The 22,884-nt window shown below is 42.2% G+C and overlaps 1 protein-coding gene across 3 annotated transcripts in view; it reads left to right on the top strand.

Annotated features, from left to right (window-relative positions):
- Window positions 1–22,884, top strand: part of LOC137648930 (cytosolic 10-formyltetrahydrofolate dehydrogenase) — a 51,405-nt gene that overhangs the window by 5,311 nt on the left and 23,210 nt on the right. For all 3 annotated transcript variants that reach the window (XM_068382122.1, XM_068382121.1, XM_068382123.1), the window contains exons 2-12: window positions 299–440; window positions 3,068–3,219; window positions 3,705–3,787; window positions 4,451–4,616; window positions 5,002–5,199; window positions 12,684–12,815; window positions 13,270–13,481; window positions 13,748–13,835; window positions 13,999–14,187; window positions 15,132–15,247; window positions 15,676–15,897. In XM_068382122.1, coding sequence (XP_068238223.1) covers window positions 299–440; window positions 3,068–3,219; window positions 3,705–3,787; window positions 4,451–4,616; window positions 5,002–5,199; window positions 12,684–12,815; window positions 13,270–13,481; window positions 13,748–13,835; window positions 13,999–14,187; window positions 15,132–15,247; window positions 15,676–15,897 — 1,700 coding nt within the window. The remainder of the gene's footprint in view (window positions 1–298; window positions 441–3,067; window positions 3,220–3,704; window positions 3,788–4,450; window positions 4,617–5,001; window positions 5,200–12,683; window positions 12,816–13,269; window positions 13,482–13,747; window positions 13,836–13,998; window positions 14,188–15,131; window positions 15,248–15,675; window positions 15,898–22,884) is intronic.

Below are 22,884 nucleotides of genomic sequence, written 5' to 3'. Positions count from 1 at the left end.
TATCATACAATGGAACAAATATATTTATCCATTAATTTATGGGGATGTATGTATGATAGCGGCTGCCTGTATGTATGATGATGGCCAGCTATGAATACGGCAGTCTAAGGGGGCTCATTGGGGGCTGTTACACCCTCCCCTGTTAGTTAAGTATGTAAGGGGACAGTTTGTAGGTTGGGTTAGGAATTGGCCGCTGATATACAAAGACTCCAATTTATGTTTATCGAAACATACTGTACATGAAGGTTGGCATGTTTATGTACCATGGTGAATTATTCATATTTTTTCTCAATTTCAGAGCCTTTTGGACAGAATGAGGGTAGCCATTATCGGTCAGTCAACCTTTGCGGGTGAGGTTTACAAGAAGTTGGTGAAAGATGGTCACAAGGTGGTTGGCGTGTTTACGGTACCTGACCAGGGAACGCGAGAGGATCCTTTGGGTGAGTGGGATCCATCTTTGTTTTATTGTGTTGTGAGGGGTAGATGGAGATGGTTTGGGCATGCTATTCACACTCCCAAAGAGAGATTAGTTCAAACTTTCAATGGAGCTCCACAAGGCACTAGAAGAGTTGGAAGACCCTGGCCAAATTCAAAGTGGATGGCTTTGGCAATTGTTTTTCGATCAATTCATATCAGTGATGGAAGTAGTAAGTTCTTAATGACAAAAATTTTTGTTTGTGTTTTTAAACTTTTTGGACTTGTCATTTGCTGAGTACGACCAGGTTATTGAAAATTCAATGTGGTTCTCATTTTTAAGAAGGTGGTCATGACAAGTATGGAACTTCTAGTCTACAAATTTCACAGGCCGGAAAGATTTGGATGATCATGTTTAATCATGCATGTTTATTGGAAGTAATTAGAAGTGTTCCTTCATTTCTTGATCAACTCAACTCCCCTACTTCCTACATGCCCACTATCACCCCTGTGGGAGATTTGGAAGTTCAGCAAAATATAGCAGAATGTTGTTACTGGATGTGGACCTTTTCAAGTGATTTTTGGGATGCTTCAAGCCCCAAAGTTACAAGAATACCCCCCATAGACTCTTCACCAGGAAAGAAGGGCAGCAGAGAGAGAGATTATAGGGTGATGAAAAAAATCTCCGACTAGCAGTGAGCTTGCCATGAGTTTAAAATTATGATATATGCTGTCAGAAGAAAAAGGTAAATATTTTAATGTACAACTGTTGAAGGCAATCTGCTCTCAATTTTTAACTACTGACTGTTGTTCTGCTTCTGAATTAAGAGCTGAACAGAGTTGTATCTTCTTCTTTGTCTGCATCTTTTCCCACTTCTGTGTGTATGTTATGCTCAATCTCAGGTGTGACATTCTGTCTATTGAGTTACATATACATGTGTGGGGATGAAGTGACAGTTCTACGTGGAAAGGAATATACAGTATTATGTCTTGATAATCGCTGCACTGCCTGGTGTCTGCTTGTGATAGATGTGGTTCTATTTTATCATCTAGTTAAGGGCAGCAAAAAATATGACCTCTGCCATCAAGTCTTTGGTGTCGTGTAATATGCTCACTTGAAAGAAAACCATTGTAGCACAGAACGTACAACACCCTTCAGGGAAACTATTAAACTATGTGACGGTGCACAATCCATGAATGTGTAGAATGTTCCCAAGATGTCTCTTCTTGAACCTTATAAGGTGAAATATCATCTACTTACAGCAGGTTCATTCGAGACGTGTAAAGCTGTACAAGTTCAGCTAGCTTGAAAAATGGCTCTGTATCTTGACCCTCCCTGGTCTTTAAAGTGCGAAGGATCTGCTTAGGAGATACAGTGTCAGAGGTTAATGCTACTTTTCCCCATCCAGAACAGTATCGTAGAGGGTCTTTCTGACACAAATGTAGAAATACGTTAGAAAGTAGGACATTTTGCAGGGGCTTTCATACTTTTCCAGTCACAAAGATTTAGGATATCAATGTCAAGGAAACTTATCTTGAGTGACAGGTCCTTTTTGCATAAAAATTAAATGTTTTCTTGAATTTATGAATGGTTGGCCATCTCTCTTATAAAATAATGGTATAAAGTTCATGTATTGCTAATATATAAGATTGGTGCCATAGTATTGGGGCTATATAGTAGATCATACTCGGCTCCTTACTGACCATTGGAAAGCATGGTTCCATCATTCATTAATTTCCATTGTAAGGGTTATTTACTTTACAAATAAATTGAATTAGGAACAATATTTCGCAACTTATTTTTAGTATTTTAAGTGAGCATATTTGAATAAAACTAGCTTGTAATGAGAAGGCTACTCAAGAAAACACACAGTATAGGTTTATTTGATATGATGGAAGAGAATATTACAAAAAAGGGAAATAAGTGAAGTTGAATCAGCCCTAGATAAATATGTACAATACTGTACCTACATAAAACAGTTGTTTGGAAAATACATATAGTGTTAAGGCAGTGGTGCATGATTCTTGAATACAGTATCTTTAGTATTATACCTGTGAATATCAACACAAATAAAACTGCTGGAAAGATTATTTCAGTCTATGGAATAAACTACGGTACTGGGTCACGCGACATCGTGGTATTTCGAGTGTGTGTAGCTGATGTACTGCAAAACAAGAGACTGCATTGAAACATTATATGAAATAACTAGAAGGTTAATATCCCAGATGGCCGTAAGCACTCAAATGGGAGGACAATATTCCAGCAGAGGCAAAACAAAAGATTTAAATTGTGGCACAAGTTCTGTATCATTGAAAGAAGCATACTCTTGAGTTGTACTGATGATTACAATTTGCTTCCTCCGATGTCTTAGATGACCGCGGAGGTAGCAGCAGTAGGGGATTCAGCATTATGAAGCTTCATCTGTGGTGGATAATGTGGGAGGGTGGGCTGTGGCACCCTAGCAGTACCAGCTGAACTCGATTGAGTCCCTTGTTAGGCTGGGAGGAACGTAGAGAGTAGAGGTCCCCCTTTTTTTTTTTTTTTCATTTGTAGATGTCGGCTACCCCCCAAAATTGGGGGAAGTGCCTTGGTATATGTATGTATGTATAAATATTAGATGTTAAATATATATATATTTTTTATTTACAACAGCAACAACAGCTGCCGCTGATGGGGTAAAAGTGTTCAAATTCAAATCCTGGAGGAAGAAAGGCCAGGCCCTCCCAGAGGTTCTCGAGCAGTATCTTTCCGTAAACCCTGAGCTTAATGTCATGCCATTTTGCTCCCAGTTCATTCCAATGGAGGTTAGAGTAATGTATTTTATTATTAAACAAAGAAAATTTCTATTACTGTATATCAACATCTGAAACTAAGTATATTTTGCAATATTTTTATGTCAAAAATTATGAAAATTAAAAATATTTTTTTTTTAAAAAGAATAACTTGTGAACATTCAATGTACTAAGGTGATGACATGGTTGGAAAAGAAACTAAATGAAGTGTAGATCAAGTTCTTTCATTGTTTTACCCTTTTTATTTACAATGCTTTACCTTGCCGTAGTGTAATGAAAACACAAAAGTATCTGATCTATACCGAATTATTTTAACTCTCCTCATGTTGTCATCTTAATGGTACAGTACATCTGTACGAAGTATTTTTTTATTTAGTAATATTTAATGTTTATAAACTATTTTTTTATGGCAAAAATATGATTGTTTATGATTTCGAATATTTTTTGGGTTCATTATAGCTTCTTGAAGGTTAATTGGTATATATTTTTTTCCTCAGGTAATCAATCATCCAAAGAACAAATCTATATGCTACCATCCTTCTATTCTTCCAAGACATCGTGGTGCTTCCTCCATAAATTGGTAATGATTATACAATAAAGTAATGTAGTAGTTTTGTCATATAGTGAGATTCTAGTTGCCTGATATATGCATACTATTGCTGATCATTTCAATAAAAAGCATAACTGTGAACGTTTTGAACCTTTTATTCCGCGTGTTTTGTTTTTGGTCTGAATCCATTTTACAGGCACATGAGAATATGCAGTTGAATCTGATGTTTTGCCATAGAAACAGTACCTTATTTTCAGTTCTCTTTTTATTCTCATTCTATAGTCCTGTTATAATAATTATCATAGTAGTATAAAGGAAGTTTATTTTTAGATACGTGAGCATTCCTTCAATAAGGGTGAGCGATCTGGGTATATTCCCGGCATTCCATGCAACTTTTTTCTCTGGTATATTTAGCAGTATTTAAGCCTTTGAAATGGTGCTTTAAGGAGCACTTCACCGGGCGACACAGGTCCCTCGCCCAGAAATAGATTTTTCCTTCGTCAAAATCCCTTTTTAATTCTGTCTCTCAGTATCTTTTATACATTCCATGATGCAAAATGGAAGATAACTGAAAATAACGCAAAAAATCTTGGCAACTTTAATTTCATACATAAATGGTAGAATATGGAAAACTAAATAACATGTTTTCTGCTTATACATAAAGAAAATCAGTGGCATTTCCGATGTTTTCAGGACTCTTATGTGTGGCGATAAGAAGGGAGGTTTTTCCATATTTTGGGCTGATGATGGCCTCGACACTGGTCCCATTCTTCTGCAGCGTGAAGTGGATGTCGATCCCAATGACACCGTAGATACACTTTACAACAGATTCATGTATCCAGAGGGTATTAAAGCAATGGTAAGGATGTCTGTGACTGGGTGATTTTTATATTTATATCAAATTTTTGAAATTTTGTTCATACTTTATATCATAATACAGTAGGATTGTCTAAATATGTTATAACTGGGAGGTATCAAAAGGAGAAAGTTAGTGTGATAGCAATTATAGAATTGGTAAAAAAACAATACAGGCAAAATTATTTTTAATTTGGAAGGGAACTAATGAATATGTATTTTTAATTACTCTAGAAACAGATATTACTAAACCTCTTAAGATATTCCTCTGTCTTCAGAACCTTCATGAATTTTTAACTTTCAATAAAGATTTTATCCTTTTTTATTCATTATCTTTGAGAATTAAAATGCCTTCTTTATTAATTTGTGTTGTAATTATTTCTTATTAGGCTGAAGCAGTAACAATGGTGGCCAATGGCACTGCCCCTCAAATCCCCCAGCCGGCTGAAGGTGCGACATATGATCCTATGTTGAATAAGAAAGAACTCTGTAAGGTTGACTGGAATCAGTCGGCCGAGGCCCTTCACAACTTCATACGAGGTTTAGATTCCTCTCCTGGAGCGTGGACTGTTATAGACGGACAAGAGGTAATGTTATTACAGCATTATCATTTATGTTATAGACAGACAAGAGGTAATGTAATTATTATCAACAAAAAAAAAGAATACGGTATATTTTTACTAGATATTTACCATTAAAAATTTGAAGTATAATTCCAGGGTGTTGTCTTGTTCTGTTGACTTGGTTATCACTTTCACTTCTTTTCCTTGGTGTAAGGGTGGTGAGGGAAATAATGTAAAGTCTTTGTGTTTAAGGGGTTGTATACGTGAGAATTCCTGGGTTTTCAATATTAAACTTACCCGATGATCATATAGCTGTCAGCTCTGCTGCCCGACAGAAAAACCTACGGGCGGAATACGCCAGCGATCGCTATACAGGTGGGGGTGTACATCAACAGCGCCATCTGTCAAGTAGGTACTCAAGTACTCGATGTCAACAAAGAACCAATTTTCTCTCTGTCGTGCCACTGGCAAGACCTACTAAATACGCTGTTACTAACTGGATTTGTTTTCACAACTATTTGGTGAAGTACACTATTCCAGTTTTGAGCTTTCGCTATGCAGGGATTTTATCTTCATTTCAAAACTTGAACTCGTTTTGGATAGATTTAATTATGGTGACAAAGAGAGTATGGACTCTCTTTCACTTTTAAATGGCCGACCCTTCCCTTAGACGGAAGTGTGTTTAGGTTTTTAGTAATTTTGCTTAACACGTTATAGATCTATATTTTATATCTCTCCGCCTTTTTTAGGCCTCTTCGATTAACTTTCCTTTTATTATAAACATAAAAAAATAAATTTTTATGTTTTGTTTATATGCGACCTTTCCTGATAGTAGGCGGTCCTAACTTGGAACCGAAGTTAATCAACGTTGAGCCCGTTATATCGTATTTAACCTTTAAAGAATTTATAACTTTTTAAATTTAATGTTTTATGAAAGAATTTCTTTGATAGTCTCGTACTGTTTTCAAAGATGAACTAACGTTTAGTTTTTTTAGTCTACGCAGTTGTTGACGTTCAGGACGTTCAACATGCGCTCTACCGTTACGATAGAGAGAGAGTGTATCACGGTTTCACTTTGCAGTAAGAGTAAACCGATTCTAGCGTTTCGTTCATTCTTTCTTAGCTTTAATGGTTTAAATTCTAAATTAAAGGAACTTTTTATTTGGAAAACCTTTCAGTTTTTTCCTTTAGCATATATCATGTTTTGGCGATATATAATTGGGCTCTTCTCTCAGGTGCGAAATCTAGAGAGAAAGAGAGAGATAGAGACGGAGGGAGAGAGAGGAGAAAAAACGTTTCGTTCAAGCGGGTAACGTTGTTCTCGTTTTACTCTCCTCCCTAGTCGCTGTAGGGGAAGAAGGTGAAACGTTTCTAGGGTTTTATTCTTGTTCCCAGGCTATGTGCGGTGAGAGATTGTAAACGTAGTTTATTTGAACTAGTGTTTAGTCTCTTTCCCAGCCACTGAATTCTTTATCTTTATATATGTTTTCTGTTGCATTATACGACTGTTTTCGCAATTACTACCTTTTAATGAAGGGTAGGATTGCGTGTTTCAGGTAGAAATCAGTAAAAGTTTCGATTTCAGTGAAATAAGTGCAAAACAGAAAATCAAAGTGATAAAGTGATATGCGCAAAGTGTTACAGTGTTGTGTCCGAGGGTTCGTCTGTTCGTGCCTGTCGTTCACCTAGTCCGGGACCTCTTGCAAGCTCCCAAGCCCAGGGGAGAAGTAATGTCGAACGACTTATGGGTTCCTCAGGCCTTGATCAACGAACAGACGTTTCCCTCCGTGGTTTCGGGCGTATCTACCCAAGATCGCCCCACCCACACAAAGACGAGAGAGCCCATTTACTTCTCGTCTGCGGAAGAGGTTTCTCGTAAGAAACCTTGGACCAAGGTCTCGCAGCTTATTAAGTGCAAGTCGGTCCCTTCCGCGCAAGTCCAACGGCCCAGGTGTAGCCACTGGGTCAGTTCGGACTCGCTGCAGTCTTCCGATGACTGCACACCTCCTAAGAGAAGTAAAGCGGTACCGCGACAGGCAGTAACTCCGTCTGTTGCCGCACCCGCTGTTTTAGACCCTCAGTCACAACGGACAGTAGCTCCGTCTGTTGCCGCTTTTGTAAACCCTAAGTGGTCTTTACTGCAGTCTATGCAGACTTGGTTAGCTGCGGTTATGCAGGAGTTTCGTGCGGAGAAGGTTGGCGCTGCACCCGTTAGCCTACAACCTGCCACGGTTGTGCTCCCAGCTCACGCTGAGGCTGCCTGCTCCCACACTCCGGCTGCGGAGAGGTTGGCGCTGCACCCTTTAGCCTTCAACCTGCCTCGGTTGTGCGCCCAGCTCACGCTGAGGCTGCCTGCTCCCACACTCCGGCTGCGGAGAGGTTGGCGCTGCACCCGTTAGCCTACAACCTGCCACGGTTGTGCGCCCAGCAGACGCTGAGGCTGCCTGCTCCCACACTCCGGCTGTGAGAGCTCCTCCACCCATGCGCAGTCGACCCTGCCAGACGCATGCTGACTCCCACAGACGCACGGAGCACTCCGTTGCCATGCGTGAGCTACCACAACAACAGGAGGGTGGAGTTAAGCTGCCGTGTTTTGACACGGTGCGTCAGCCTCCGCAACCCACTGTGGTTACCGCCACTCGCCCGCAGCAGACTAGTCAGTCAGGAGTTGAGGCTTCCCCACACAGCTTTGGTTGTTGCCAGCTCACAGACTGTCAAGCAGTTACATGACGTTGCCTTCTGGTCTGCTACTAATGCACCAGTGCTGTATGTCCTCACACACCTGTTGTGGTTGACAGATCAGTTTTTGACAGTTCACACACTGTCAAGCATTTACATAACGTTGCCTTCTGGTCTGCTGCTTATGCACCAGTGAGACCCTCACTGAGATAACCTAGCTTTTCTCGGACAAGGTTCCTGTAGATGAGAAAGTGCTGTTCTCCCTCCTACTGATATTCCTTTGAGGACTCTGTCATTTGGAGAGGAGCCTTAAGCTGCTTAGCCTCCTATGGACTTTAATTAAAGCATAACAAGGCTTCCAGGGATGGTAAATGGTTCCGCTTCAGTCGCTAACCCCGTCTGTTGCCACACCTGCTCCCGTAGACCCTAATGGGCTTTGCTGCAAGACATGCAGTCCAAGCTTGTGTCCTTGATAGAGGACTTTTTACGGAGAAGAACCTTCTGGCCAACAACCTTCCTACCGGTTGGTTGTGCGCCCTGTTGACACTGAGGTATCCTACTCGCGTCCGCCAGTTGAGGTGGTTCCTCCACCGATGCGACCCAGTGTGGGTTGCCAGTCGCACGTTGACGTTAAGCGACGCTCGGAGGTGGTTGTTGACGTTCAGTGTGTCACTAGGAAGACGTTCAACAACCAGCAGAGGTGACTTGTTGTGACGCAGTGCGTCAACCTCAGGAACCCGGTAGGGTGTTGACTGCACAACCCAGACAGTCTAGACAGTTTCGGGTTGACGCTGTACTTCCTCGCGTCCCCATGGTTGACAGTTCACAGACTGTGCAGCAGTACCATGATATTGCGTCCGGCTCCGTCACGCATCCACCAGTGCGACCGGATTCAGCGAGTCAGACGTTGCCCACTCCGTTGCCGTTTCCTCATCAGTTTCGGATGAGGAACCCTCTGATGAGGACGTTGCTGAACAAGACGATCAACCCCCAGCCCTGCTATCCATCCAGAAGATGCTGAAGAAGGAACGCTGCCCTGTCAGGCTGTGGATGAGTCTGGTAAGGACACTGTCATCCGTGGTTCAATTTGTGTCACTTGGAAGACTACACCTCCGTCCTCTTCTGTATCATCTAGCTTTTCACTGGAAAAAGGACAAGACGCTAGAAGCGGTCTCGATCCCGGTTTCCGGAAAGATAAAGTCTGGTCTGACTTGGTGAAAGGACTTTATCAACCTTAGAAAGGGTCTTCCCCTGACTGTTCAGACTCCCAACCACGTTCTCTTCTCGGACGCTTCGGACGTAGGCTGGGGTGCGACATTAGGCGGTAGGGAATGCTCGGGATTATGGAACTCGAGTCAAAGGACAATGCATTTCAACTGCAAGAAGCTACTGGCAGTACGTCTGACCTGGAAAAGCTTCAGGTCTCTCCTTCAAGGCAAAGTGGTGGAGGTGAACTCGGACAACACCCGGCTTTGACGTACATCTCCAAGCAAGGAGGGACCTACTCTCTGACATGGTACGAGATCGCAAGGGACCTCCTCACCTGGTCAACAGGTCTAGACTTTTCACTAGTAACGAGGTTCATCCAAGGCAACTTGAATGTCATAGCAGATTGTCTCAGTAGGAAGAGACAAATAATTCCAACAGATTGGACCCTCCACAAGGATGTATGCAAGAGACTTTGGGCCACCTGGGGCCAGCCAACCATAGATCTCTTCGCAACCTCGATGACCAAGAGGCTCCCAATAGTTTGCTCACCTATCCCGGACCCAGCAGTAGTTCATATAGATGCCTTTCTACTAGATTGGTCACATCTAGATCGATATGCATTCCCTCCGTTCAAGATTGTCAACAAGGTACTGCAGAAGTTCGCCTCTCACGAAGGGACAAGGTTGACGCTAGTTGCTTCCCTCTGGCCCGCGAGAGAATAACTCACCGAGGTACTTCGATGGCTAGTAGACGTTCCCAGAACACTTCCCCTAAGGGTGGACCTTCTACGTCAGCCACGCGTAAAGAAGGTACACCAAGGCCTCCACGCTCTTCGTCTGACTGCCTTCAGACTATCGAAAGACTCTCGAGAGCTAGAGGCTTTTCGAAGGAGGCAACCAGAGCGTTTGCTAGAGCAAGGAGAACATCCACCCTTAGAATCTACCAATCGAAGTGGGAAATCTTCCGAAACTGGTGCAAGTCAGTATCCGTATCCTCGACCAGTACCTCTGTAACTCAAATAGCTGACTTTCTCTTATATCTGAGGAAAGAACGGTCTCTTTCAGCTCCCACTATCAAGGGTTACGGAAGCATGTTGGCATCAGTCTTCCGTCACAGAGGCTTAGATCTTTCCAACAATAAAGATCTACAAGACCTCCTTAAGTCTTTTGAGACCACGAAGGAGCGTCGTTTGGTTACACCTGGTTGGAATTTAGACATGGTACTAAGATTCCTTATGTCAGACAGGTTCGAACCGCTTCAATCAGCCTCCCTGAAAGATCTCACCTTTAAGACTCTTTTCCTGATATGCTTAACCACAGCTAAAAGAGTCAGTGAGATTCATGCCTTCAGCAAGAACATCGGATTCTCATCCGAAACGGCTACATGTTCTACAACTTGGTTTTCTAGCCAAACACGAGCTGCCTTCTCGGCCTTGACTAATATCGTTCGATATTCCAAACTTATCGTATGGTTGGAAATGAACTAGAAAGAGTATTATGTCCTGTAAGAGCTCTTAAGTTCTATTTTAAAACCTTTACGAGGCCCGTCTGAAGCTTTATGGTGTTCAGTTAAGAATCCATCTTTGCCTATGTCAGAGAATTCTTTATCCTATTTTATCAGACTGTTAATACGAGAAACTCATTCCCATCTGAATGAGGAAGACCAAGCTTTGCTGAAGGTAAGGACACACGAAGTTAGAGCTGTCGCAACTTCCGTGGCCTTTAAACAAAATAGATCTCTGCAAAGTATATTCGACGCAACCTATTGGAAAAGCAAATCAGTGTTCGCGTCTTTTATCTTAAGAATGTCCAGTCTCTTTACGAGAACTGCTACACTCTGGGACCATTCGTAGCAACGAGTGCAGTAGTGGTGAGGGCTCCACCACTACAATTCCCTAATTCCATAACCTTTTTAATCTTTCTCTTGAAATGTTTTATTATTGTTTTTGGGTTGGCCGGAAGGCTAAGAAGCCTTTCGCATCCTACTTGATTTGGCGGGTGGTCAAAGTCATTTCTTGAGAAGCTCCTAGATTAGAGGTTTTGATGAGGACCTTTAGTATGGGTTGCAACCCTTCATACTTCAGCTCCTAGGAGTCGCTCAGCATCCTATGAGGATCGCGAGGCTCAGTAAGGAAGACGTACTTAAAAAGGCAGAGTAATTGTTCAAGTCGACTTCCTTACCAGGTACTTATTTATTTTATGTTTGTTATTTTGAATAACTGCTAAAATGAAATACGGAATACTTAGCTCATAATAATGTCAACATGTAATGCTGGTCTCTACCCACCCCCCTGGGTGTGAATCAGCTATATGATCATCGGGTAAGTTTAATATTGAAAAATGTTATTTTCCTTAGTAAAATAAATTTTTGAATATACTTACCCGATGATCATAAATTAAAGGACCCACCCATCCTCCCCAATAGAGACCCAGTGGACAGAGGAGAAAATTGGTTCTTTGTTGACATCGAGTACTTGAGTACCTACTTGACAGATGGCGCTGTTGATGTACACCCCCACCTGTATAGCGATCGCTGGCGTATTCCGCCCGTAGGTTTTTCTGTCGGGCAGCAGAGCTGACAGCTATATGATCATCGGGTAAGTATATTCAAAAATTTATTTTACTAAGGAAAATAACATATTATTGAGACCACCCCACATACTATATCCCTCCTCTTCTATATCTATCTATGTATTTAACATGGCACTTCCTCCACTTTTGGGAGTTAGCCAACATTAAAAAAAAGAAATGAAAGGGGATTTTTCTTCTTTGTTCCTCCCAGCCTGACAAGGGATTCACCTGAGTTTGGTTAATACTGCTAGGGTCACACAGCCCATCCTTCCCCGTTATCCACCTCAATGAAGATTCATATGCTTCCATGTACAAGTTTTATACCTTCCTTGCAGCTAGAGAAATGTGCAAATATGATTTATGATATAGTTAAGTGGCAATTTTATATGTAGCCATTCAGAAATGATCTAAGCACATGTGATTATATTATAAAGCAAAGACTGTTGTTTGCAGATTTTCCTATTTTAGTAGGGCTCCAATCATGCACCACGTATGCAGGTTAGATTTACTCAAGATGTAGTACAGGTCTTAGGTTTTTCAAACTATGGGCAATTTCTACAAAATTATAAATTATTGGAAATAGATACCTGTACCTAACAAACAAATGTGCCTTCATAAAGGCCAGAGTGTGATACAGTAATTTGTTGAACTTCAGCCATGAAATGAATAAGCTACCCGGTAATATACATTACACATTTGCTTCATATCCTAAATTTATGGAAATGAAGTGTACAAGTACTTAGTGTGCTTTCATGTTTATCCACAATACACTACTAAAGTATGTCAATAGATATCCTTATCAAATATAATTGCATTCGTCTTCTAAATCCATAAAGTCACAATGGAATTTCTTGCTGAAAATATTTTATCAAACCTGTACTATACTCTTGTAATGTGCATATATTGAATGTGAATGATATTGTCTCAGTTTGCAACTTATATTTAAATATGTAGGCAACAGCTGTTATGCAGTCTCTCCCAAGTAGGTAAATTCTTATATGCGCATTATTTGTGCATACATTCCAGTGAAACATTGTCTTTTTGCTTCAGGTAAAGTTATTTGGCTCAAAACTGCACTCTGGCGGTGCTGTGGAAGGCCAAGAATTGCAAATTGAGGGTCTTGGAACTCCCGGTATCATCCATAAAGATGGTTTGCTTCTAACTGGTAGTGATGGTAAAAAGGTAAAAAAATCTTTGTTGATTGTTTTTAAGCTTTTCACTTGTTTTGTATCTGTTTTTATCTTTCAACTAAATATGTGCCTTTTTTATAAGACAATTTTGATGTTATTTCAAGATGCTTGTGAGTATTTTTCATAATGGTGAATGTCTTTAAGAATAAGTGTATCAATAATCAGTTGACAGATTGCACCATCTTATTATGGAGAAGTTTACATCTTGCGTATAAAAAATACTGTACTTTACCCTCCATTTTTGAGGTATCAAGTCATATTTTTAACCTTATGATGATTTTACTTTTTATATTCAAAAGTGGGGTATGGTAAAACTTAATGATTTTCGAAGGACTATTTATGTATGGTAGCTGTTTGAGTATATTTCCACCACTGAAAGTCTTTAGTAACCAAAAACACTGAATCATTACTTGATTTTTCCTTAATATTTGATGACTTCTTCGCAGCTGAATGTTGCCCGTTTGAGTGTCGATGGAAAGATGATGAATGCTGCTAAATATGGTGCAGCTGCAGAGGCTACAGAAGCTGTGGAATTGACAGCAGAAGAACAAGGAATTTCAGACAAGTTGAAAGACACATGGAAAGCAATTCTTAACATTGAGATCAGTGATGATACTGACTTCTTCAAGTCAGGTGCCGGTTCAATGGACGTTGTAAGGTAAAGTTTAAGTTTTTTTGGTAAATGAAGAATTATAGATATAAATTTAAAGTAAGTTATTAGATTTTCAGGACATTGTACATTTTTCTTATTAATGATATAGTCTTTGAGACTTAGCTTACGAACTTCAAAGGAAATATTTTGTTGGAATTATTCATTGTGCTCTAATGCTAATGTAGATACTATTTCCATGTTATGAATAATTTATCTTGAGCCGTTTTGCTTCAACTGATTGATTTCATTTCCAATATTACTTCATTAAACAGGCTTGTTGAAGAGGTCAAAGAACATGCTGGAGTGTCATTGGAAAATGAAGATGTTTACATGGCTACTACATTTGCTGAATTCATCCAGGTATGGTTTTAGAAGACGTGTGTATTGTAATTATACTTTGATTTGTTTGCACGGACAATGTGGAACGTCAATGCATTATATTTTAAAGAGGTATGATGCAGTATAATGTAGTTTTAATCTTTGCAATCTGTTCCATGTAGTGTTAATTTAAAATATCTTACAGGCTGTAGTTTTGAGATTGCGTGGGGGTGACGCCAAACCAGTATTTGAATTCGATGCCGTGAAGATGCATGTGAACAACATGGACATACAGTTTGCTCACCAGCTATTCATCAATGGCCAATTTGTCGATGCTACTGGTGGTAAGGTCCTGAAAAGCATCAACCCAGCAACTGAGGAACTTATCTGTGATGTAAGTGGTTTTCAAGTATTGTTCCTTTGTTAGCAATGATATTGTCAGTTATGATGATACAGTGAAGGGCTGTATTTCCTATGGAGACAGTACTTATTGTGGATGAAGAATACAGTACTGTATATTGATTGTATAAGTTTTTAGTTTTATGATCCCTCCTATCAGCAATGGTTGTTCTGAATGAATCCACTTTTACTATAGTTCCTTCCTTTTTTTACTTTTGACCATTAGGTTAAAGAGTTTAAAATGGCAATTTCAGAAAAAAATAACTCCAAAAGGAATTGAAATAAATGAGGCTTGGTTTATCCTATTTTGTATTAATCTCAAAATTAAATTAAGCTTTTTATACAGTCATTTCATTTGTCATGGCCCAAAGATATTGAAGTGATTACCAGAAGTGGGAAAGGTAAGATGATACTTGTTCATTTGCAAAGTGTCTTTTGGGTGGTGGTGGGGGTGGGGGGGATTTGTTGATTGTTAGCTCTTGTTATGGTGAATACTTTTCAAGGAGAATCATGCCTTTGAGTCATAATATTTAGCCTGGAAAATAGACATGAATTATTGACAATTGAAGTGGTCTGAGAATGGTATGTAAAGGAAAGAGAAGAGCTTAATATGAGAAGTAGTAGATAAGGAAAGTAAAAGGAATGACTGTAAGGAGGGTTAGAAAATCATAGAAGAGGGGCATTCTTAAAGATATGAATCAGATGTGCAAGACAGTAGAGACCTTAATGTGTAAAGGATTCATTTCATAACTGACATTGTAAAGTTTAAATCTGATATGTAGTGGCAATGGTATAAATCATTTCTAGTCCGACATCTTTACAAGTGATAGAACATTCAAGATGAATTGCAACTTATTTTTTTCTTAAATGTAGTATTACCTTTACAGTACATAATACTACAGTATGTTACTATAATCCACTTTCATCTTTTTAATATAGGTTCAATCTGCAAGTAAAGATGATGTGAATACTGCTGTTGCTGCGGCTAAGAAGGCCTTCTATGAGGGCCCATGGGGCAGCATGAATGCTAGAGACAGGGGAACACTTCTTTTCAGGTAAATTAAAGTCTATGGCTACACTTGGGAAATTGTCATTTCCTAATTTTTCATTGTCAATTAAAGGTAGGTTTTGAAAAATGAAATAATCCCTTTTGACCCCCAGATTCTTTGTTTCAAATGGAAAAGAATGATTTTGAAAATTCCTTACTTCGTCTCTATGTTGATCTGGTCAGCGAGTGAAAGTTGAAAATTTTAGGTCATTGCCTCTCACAAACTAGTTTTACATAACTAACCATACTGTTTCCACAAGCGTACGTACATGGTGTATTTCACCTGGTATTTTAATAACGGAGATTATTCTATATTTTAGAAGAATCAGTTGTGCCATACTTTTTCTTTATTGTGCGATTACTAGTACAGTAGATATAGGTTTGATAGCAAACTGATATATGATGCTTTAAACTAAATTTATTTTATAATCCTAGACTGGCAGATCTCATGGACGAACACAAGGAAGAGTTGGCAACCATTGAAAGTATCGATTCCGGTGCTGTGTACACACTGGCTCTGAAGACCCACGTTGGCATGAGTATCGACACTTGGCGCTACTTTGCTGGATGGTGTGACAAAATCCAGGGTACCACAATTCCCATCAATAATGCCAGACCAAATCACAATCTTGCCATCACTAAGAGAGTGCCAATTGGGTGAGTAAATTGTTTTATGTTGTGCTTTTTATTATTGGTTTTGTTTAATATAACTATTTGATTATTATCACCAACGTATAACATTAAACTTAACCCTTTAACCCCCAAAGGACGTACTGGTACGTTTCACAAAAGCCATCCCTTTACCCCCATGGACGTACCAGTACGTCCTTGCAAAAAAATGCTATAAAATTTTTTTTTTTCATATTTTTGATAATTTTTTGAGAAAATTCAGCCATTTTCCAAGAGAATGAGACCAACCTGACCTCTTTATGACAAAAATTAAGGCTATTAGAGCAATTTTCAATATTTAACTTAGCCGGTGATTATAATAGCTGCAACTCTGTTGCTCGACAGAAAACTCTAAGGTAAAATTCGCCAGCGATCGCTACACAGGTTGCGGGTGTGCCCAACAGCGCCATCTGTCGTCCAGATACCCAGCACTCAATGTAAACAAAGAACTCAATTTTCTCTCTGTCGTGCTACCGACAAGACGTACTTATTCGCTGTTGCTAACTGGATTTGTTTTCACAACTAATTGGTGAAGTACACTATTCTAGTTTTGAGCTTTCGCTGTGCAGGCTTTCTCTTTGCAATTCCTTGAACTCTTTTTGATTACGGATTCTTTGTTGATGACTTTTTGATTGTTTTTTGAATTCCCCTTTGACCAATTCAAAATGGCTGACCCTTCACAAGTCCCAAAGTTTAGGAAGTGCAATGCTAGGGACTGTTCAAGGCGTCTTCCGAAGGCCTCTATCGACCCTCACACTGTTTGTTCCAATTGTCGGGATAAAACCTGTCAATTGGAAGATCGATGTGAGGAGTGCGTTGGGCTTTCGGAATTCGATTTTATCGAATTCCAAAAGTATACACGTAGGCTAGAGAGAGATAGAGTTAGGAGAAGTTCCTCTCGTTCTGTTGACATTTCCTCTCCTCATGCCCCACAACCTATTCCTTCCCCTGAAGTGGTTGCTCCTAATCCCCCTTCTGGCACTCAGGAACCTTCGATGGCTGATATGATGCGTGCCATCCAAGTTCTGGGTGAGAGAGTTCAGTCCCTGGCTAGTGACCGTAATCAGCTCATGGCGGATGTGAAGGAGCTGAAGTGTAAAAGTGCAGTGGGAAGTGTTAAAGTGAGTGATAGTGTTGTGGATAGTGTTGCGCTTGAGGGTTCGTCTGTTCGTGCCTGTCGTCCTCCTAGTCCGGGACCTCTTGCAAGCTCCCAAGTCCAGGGGAGAAGCAATGTCGTACGACAAATGGGTTCGAGAGGCTTTAATCAGCGAACAGACGTTCCCTCCGTGGTATCGGGCGTATCTACCCAAGATCGCCCCTGCCCAACAAAGACGAGAGAGCCCATTTTTACCTCGTCTTCGGAAGGTGTTTCTCGAAAGAAACCATGGACCAAGGTCTCACGACCGTTAAAGCGCAAGTCGGTCCCTTCCGCGCAAGTCCAACGGCCCAGCTGTAGCCACTGGGTCAGTTCGGACTCGCTGCAGTCATCCGATGACTGCTCACCTCCTAAGAGAGGCAAAGCGGTACCGCCTCAGACAGTTACACCGTCTGTCGCCGCACCTGCTCCTGTAGACCCTAAGTGGTCTTTACTGCAAGACATGCAGTCTCAACTAGCGTCGCTTATGCAGGACTTTCGTGCGGAGAAGGTTGCTGCCGCACCAACTAGTGCAGCTCCTTGCCTACAACCACCCACACGATCGGTTGTGCGTCCTGGGGACGCTGAGGTAACCTTCTCACGCACTCCAGTTGAGAGAGTTCCACCACCCATGCGTTCCAGTGTGATCTGCCAGCCGCATGTTGACGTTCAGCGACGCACGGAGGTATCCGTTGACGTTCGGGAGGTTCAACAACCGTCAGAGTTGTTTTGTTTTGACGCGGTGCGTCAGCCTCCGCAACCCAGTGTGGTTGCCACTGCTCACCCACATCGGTCTAGACAGTCTGGAGTAGACGCTGTGCGTCCCCGCGCTGCTATGGTTGTTGCCAGCTCACAGACTGGGCAGCAGTTCCATGACGTTGCGTCCGGCTCAGTCACGCATGCACCCGTGCGGCCGGACTCAGCCAACCAGCCGTTACCCACTCCGTTGCCGTTCCCTCATCAGTTATCGGATGAAGGACTTTCTGATGATGATGGTGCTGCACATGAAGATGAACCGCACTCAGAACTGGACGAGCCTAAGTCTACGCAACCCTCTTTTGACTTTAGGAAAGTTTTGGCCCTGTTCAAAGAGATGTTTCCGGACCAGTTTGTGTCTGTAGCTCCGCATTCGCCTCCGTCAGAGTTTGTGTTAGGCATGCCGTCAACCGCTTCTGCCTTTACTAGACTCGTCCTCGCACGCTCGTCCAAGAGAGCTTTGCGAGTGATTGGAGAATGGCTGCAGTCTAAAAAGAGTTTAGGGAAGAAAGCTTTTACGTTTCCCCCTGCTAGACTCTCTTCTAGATCGAGCGTTTGGTATGCCACGGGAGAAGTTCTCGGCTTGGGAGTTCCTGCCTCTGCCCAGGGCGACTTCTCAAGTCTTGTAGACTCTCCCCGCCGCCTAGCCATGAGACGGTCGAAGATATGTTGGTCATCTTCGGACCTGGACCACCTTTTGAAAGGGATATTTAGAGCCTTCGAGGTATTTAACTTCTTAGACTGGTGTCTAGGAGCTCTAAGCAGAAAGATCTCTCCGACGGAGAAGGAGACTTCCTTGCTCATTATGTCCTGCATGGACAAGGCCGTACGTGATGGGTCTAATGAGCTTGCTGCATCCTTTGTGTCCGGAGTCCTTAAGAAGCGTGAAAACCTGTGTTCATTTCTTTCAGCTGGAGTTACACCTTGCCAGAGATCCGAACTTCTGTTTGCTCCTCTTTCTAAGTGCCTTTTTCCAGAGGACCTGATTAAGGAGATTGCTGCTTCTTTGATACAGAAGGATACTCACGATCTTGTTGCGTCCTCTGCTCGCAAAGCCACCCCTTTGCCTACCTTGTCAGCTAGACCAAGGATGGACACTCCAGCGTCCCGTTTTATTCCGCCCTTTCGTGGCAGATCCTTCAGCAGAGGAGGTGCTCGTGCCGAAGGGAGACGTGGAAAGAAGAAAGGAACCAAGTCCTTTAAGGGCAGAGTCTGACTGCCAACTTCTTCAGACAGCAGTGGGAGCCAGACTCAAGAACTTCTGGCAGACCTGGGAAAAGAGAGGCGCAGATGCACAATCTGTGAAGTTGCTCAGAGAGGGGTACAAGATCCCATTTGTACGAAAACCCCCTCTAGCAACGTCCCCCATCGATCTCTCTCCCAGGTACAGAGAGGAAGACAAGAGACGAGCATTGAAACAGGAAGTGTCTCTCTTACTAGAGAAGGGAGCGGTAGTCAAAGTCCTGGACCATCAAACCCCAGGATTCTACAACCGTCTCTTCTTGGTTTCCAAGAAGACAGGAGGGTGGAGGCCGGTGCTAGACGTCAGTGCGCTGAATGTCTTTGTCACAAAGCAGACGTTCTCCATGGAGACCACAAAGTCGGTTCTAGCAGCGGTCAGAAGGGAAGACTGGATGGTCTCGTTAGACCTAAGGGACGCCTACTTCCACGTCCCCATCCACCCGGACTCCCAACCTTTTCTGAGATTCGTTTTCGAAAAGGTTGTCTACCAGTTTCAAGCCCTGTGCTTTGGCCTAAGCACAGCTCCTCTTGTGTTTACGAGGCTGATGAGGAATGTAGCCAAATTCCTTCATTTAGCGGACATCCGAGCCTCCCTCTATTTGGACGACTGGCTTCTCAGAGCTTCTTCCAGTCGTCGCTGTCTGAAGGATCTAAAGTGGACTCTAGATCTGACCAAGGAATTGGGTCTCCTTGTCAATATGGAAAAGTCACAAGTGGTCCCATCCCAAACTATTGTGTATTTAGGGATGGAGATTCACAGTCTAGCTTTTCGGGCTTTTCCGTCGGCCCCCAGAACAAGCCAAGCCCAGTTATGCATCCAGAACATGCTGAAGAAGGAACGATGTTCAGTCAGGAAGTGGATGAGTCTGATAGGGACGCTATCATCCCTGGAACAGTTCGTAGCATTAGGAAGACTACACCTCCGTCCTCTTCAATATCACCTAGCTTTTCACTGGAAAAAGGACAAGACGCTAGAAGCGGTCTCGATCCCCATTTCCGAGAAGATGAAGTCTTGCCTGACATGGTGGAAGGACAGTATCAGCCTCAGAGAGGGTCTGCCCCTGGCTGTTCAGACTCCCAACCACGTTCTCTTCTCGGACGCATCGGACGTAGGCTGGGGCGCGACATTAGACGGTCGGGAATGCTCGGGAATATGGAACTCGAGTCAAAGGACAATGCATATCAACTGCAAGGAGCTACTGGCAGTACATCTGGCCTTGAAAAGCTTCAGGTCTCTCCTTCAAGGCAAAGTGGTGGAGGTGAACTCGGACAACACCACGGCTTTGGCGTACATCTCCAAGCAAGGAGGGACCCACTCACTGACGTTGTACGAGATCGCAAGGGACCTCCTCACCTGGTCAAAAGGTCTAAACATATCGCTAGTTACGAGGTTCATCCAAGGCAACTTGAATGTCATGGCAGGTTGTCTCAGTCGGAAGGGACAAATTCTTCCAACAGAATGGACCCTCCACAAGGATGTATGCAAGAGTCTTTGGGCCACCTGGGGCCAGCTAACCATAGATCTCTTCACAACCTCGATGACCAAGAGGCTCCCAATATATTGCTCACCAATCCCGGACCCAGCAGCAGTTCATATAGATGCCTTTCTTCTAGATTGGTCACATCTAGATCTATATGCATTCCCTCCGTTCAAGATTGTCAACAAGGTACTGCAGAAGTTCGCCTCTCACGAAGGGACAAGGTTGACGCTAGTTGCTCCCCTCTGGCCCGCGAGAGAATAACTCACCGAGGTACTTCGATGGCTAGTAGACGTTCCCAGAACACTTCCCCTAAGGGTGGACCTTCTACGTCAGCCACACGTAAAGAAGGTACACCAAGGCCTCCACGCTCTTCGTCTGACTGCCTTCAGACTATCGAAAGACTCTCGAGAGCTAGAGGCTTTTCGAAGGAGGCAGCCAGAGCGATTGCTAGAGCAAGGAGAACATCCACCCTTAGAGTCTACCAATCGAAGTGGGAAGTCTTCCGAAACTGGTGCAAGTCAGTATCAGTATCCTCGACCAGTACCTCTGTAACTCAAATAGCTGACTTCCTTTTATATCTGAGGAAAGAACGATCTCTTTCAGCTCCCACTATCAAGGGTTACAGAAGCATGTTGGCATCAGTCTTCCGTCACAGAGGCTTAGATCTTTCCAACAATAAAGATCTACAGGACCTCCTTAAGTCTTTTGAGACCACGAAGGAGCGTCGTTTGGTTACACCTGGTTGGAATTTAGACGTGGTACTAAGATTCCTCATGTCAGACAGGTTCGAGCCGCTACAATCAGCCTCCCTGAAAGATCTCACCTTAAAGACTCTTTTCCTGGTTTGCTTAGCCACAGCTAAAAGAGTCAGTGAGATTCATGCCTTCAGCAAGAACATCGGTTTCTCATCTGAAACGGCTACATGTTCTCTACAACTTGGTTTTCTAGCCAAAAACGAGCTGCCTTCTCGACCTTGGCCAAAATCGTTCGATATTCCAAGCTTATCGAATATGGTTGGAAAACTAGAAAGAGTCTTATGCCCTGTGAGAGCTCTTAAGTTCTATTTAAAACGATCTAAACCTTTAAGAGGCCCGTCTGAAGCTTTATGGTGTTCAGTTAAGAAACCATCTTTGCCTATGTCAAAGAATGCTTTATCCTATTTTATCAGACTGTTAATACGAGAAGCTCATTCCCATCTGAATGAGGAAGACCAAGCTTTGCTGAGGGTAAGGACACACGAAGTTAGAGCTGTCGCAACTTCCGTGGCCTTTAAACAAAATAGATCTCTGCGAAGTATAATGGACGCAACCTATTGGAGAAGCAAGTCAGTGTTCGCGTCTTTTTATCTTAAGGATGTCCAGTCTCTTTACGAGGACTGCTACACTCTGGGACCATTCGTAGCAGCGAGTGCAGTAGTGGGTGAGGGCTCAACCACTACAATTCCCTAATTCCATAACCTTTTTAATCTTTCTCTTGAAATGTTTTTATTGTTGTTTTTTGGGTTGTCCGGAAGGCTAAGAAGCCTTTCGCATCCTGGTTGATTTGGCGGGTGGTCAGTCATTTCTTGAGAAGCGCCTAGATTAGGGGTTTTGATGAGGTCCTGTTGTATGGGTTGCAACCCTTGATACTTCAGATCCTAGGGGTCGATCAGCATCCTGAGAGGATCGCGAGGCTCCGTAAGAAAGACGTACTTAAAAAGGCAGAGTAATTGTTCAAGTCGACTTCCTTACCAGGTACCTATTTATTTTGTTTTTGTTATTTTGATAACTTCTAAAATGAAATAAAAATTCTTAGCTCATAATAATGTAAACATATAGTGCTGGTCTCTACCCACCCCCCTGGGTGTGAATCAGCTATTATAATCACCGGCTAAGTTAAATTTTGAAAAATGTTATTTTTATAAAATAAATTTTTGAATATACTTACCCGGTGATTATAAATTAAAGGACCCTCCCTTCCTCCCCAATAGAGACGCAGTGGAACGAGGAGAAAATTGAGTTCTTTGTTTACATTGAGTACTGGGTATCTGGACGACAGATGGCGCTGTTGGGCACACCCGCAACCTGTGTAGCGATCGCTGGCGAATTTTACCTTAGAGTTTTCTGTCGAGCAACAGAGTTGCAGCTATTATAATCACCGGGTAAGTATATTCAAAAATTTATTTTATTATAAAAAAGGGATTTTGACGAAGGAAAAATCTATTTCTGGGAAGAGGCCTGTGACGCCCGGTGAGAAAGGTCCTTCCTTATACCTTTCCTAATATAAATCTTCCAAATATACTAGAGAAAGATAAAAGCATGGAATGCAGAGGTTACAACCCTCGCGCGAACACCTTGTAGGTGTCGTGTATTAAACAAAGGC

Source organism: Palaemon carinicauda, chromosome 10, assembly GCF_036898095.1.
Source record: "Palaemon carinicauda isolate YSFRI2023 chromosome 10, ASM3689809v2, whole genome shotgun sequence".
Classification (NCBI taxonomy): domain Eukaryota; kingdom Metazoa; phylum Arthropoda; class Malacostraca; order Decapoda; family Palaemonidae; genus Palaemon; species Palaemon carinicauda.
This window is presented reverse-complemented; position numbering and strand designations above follow the sequence as displayed.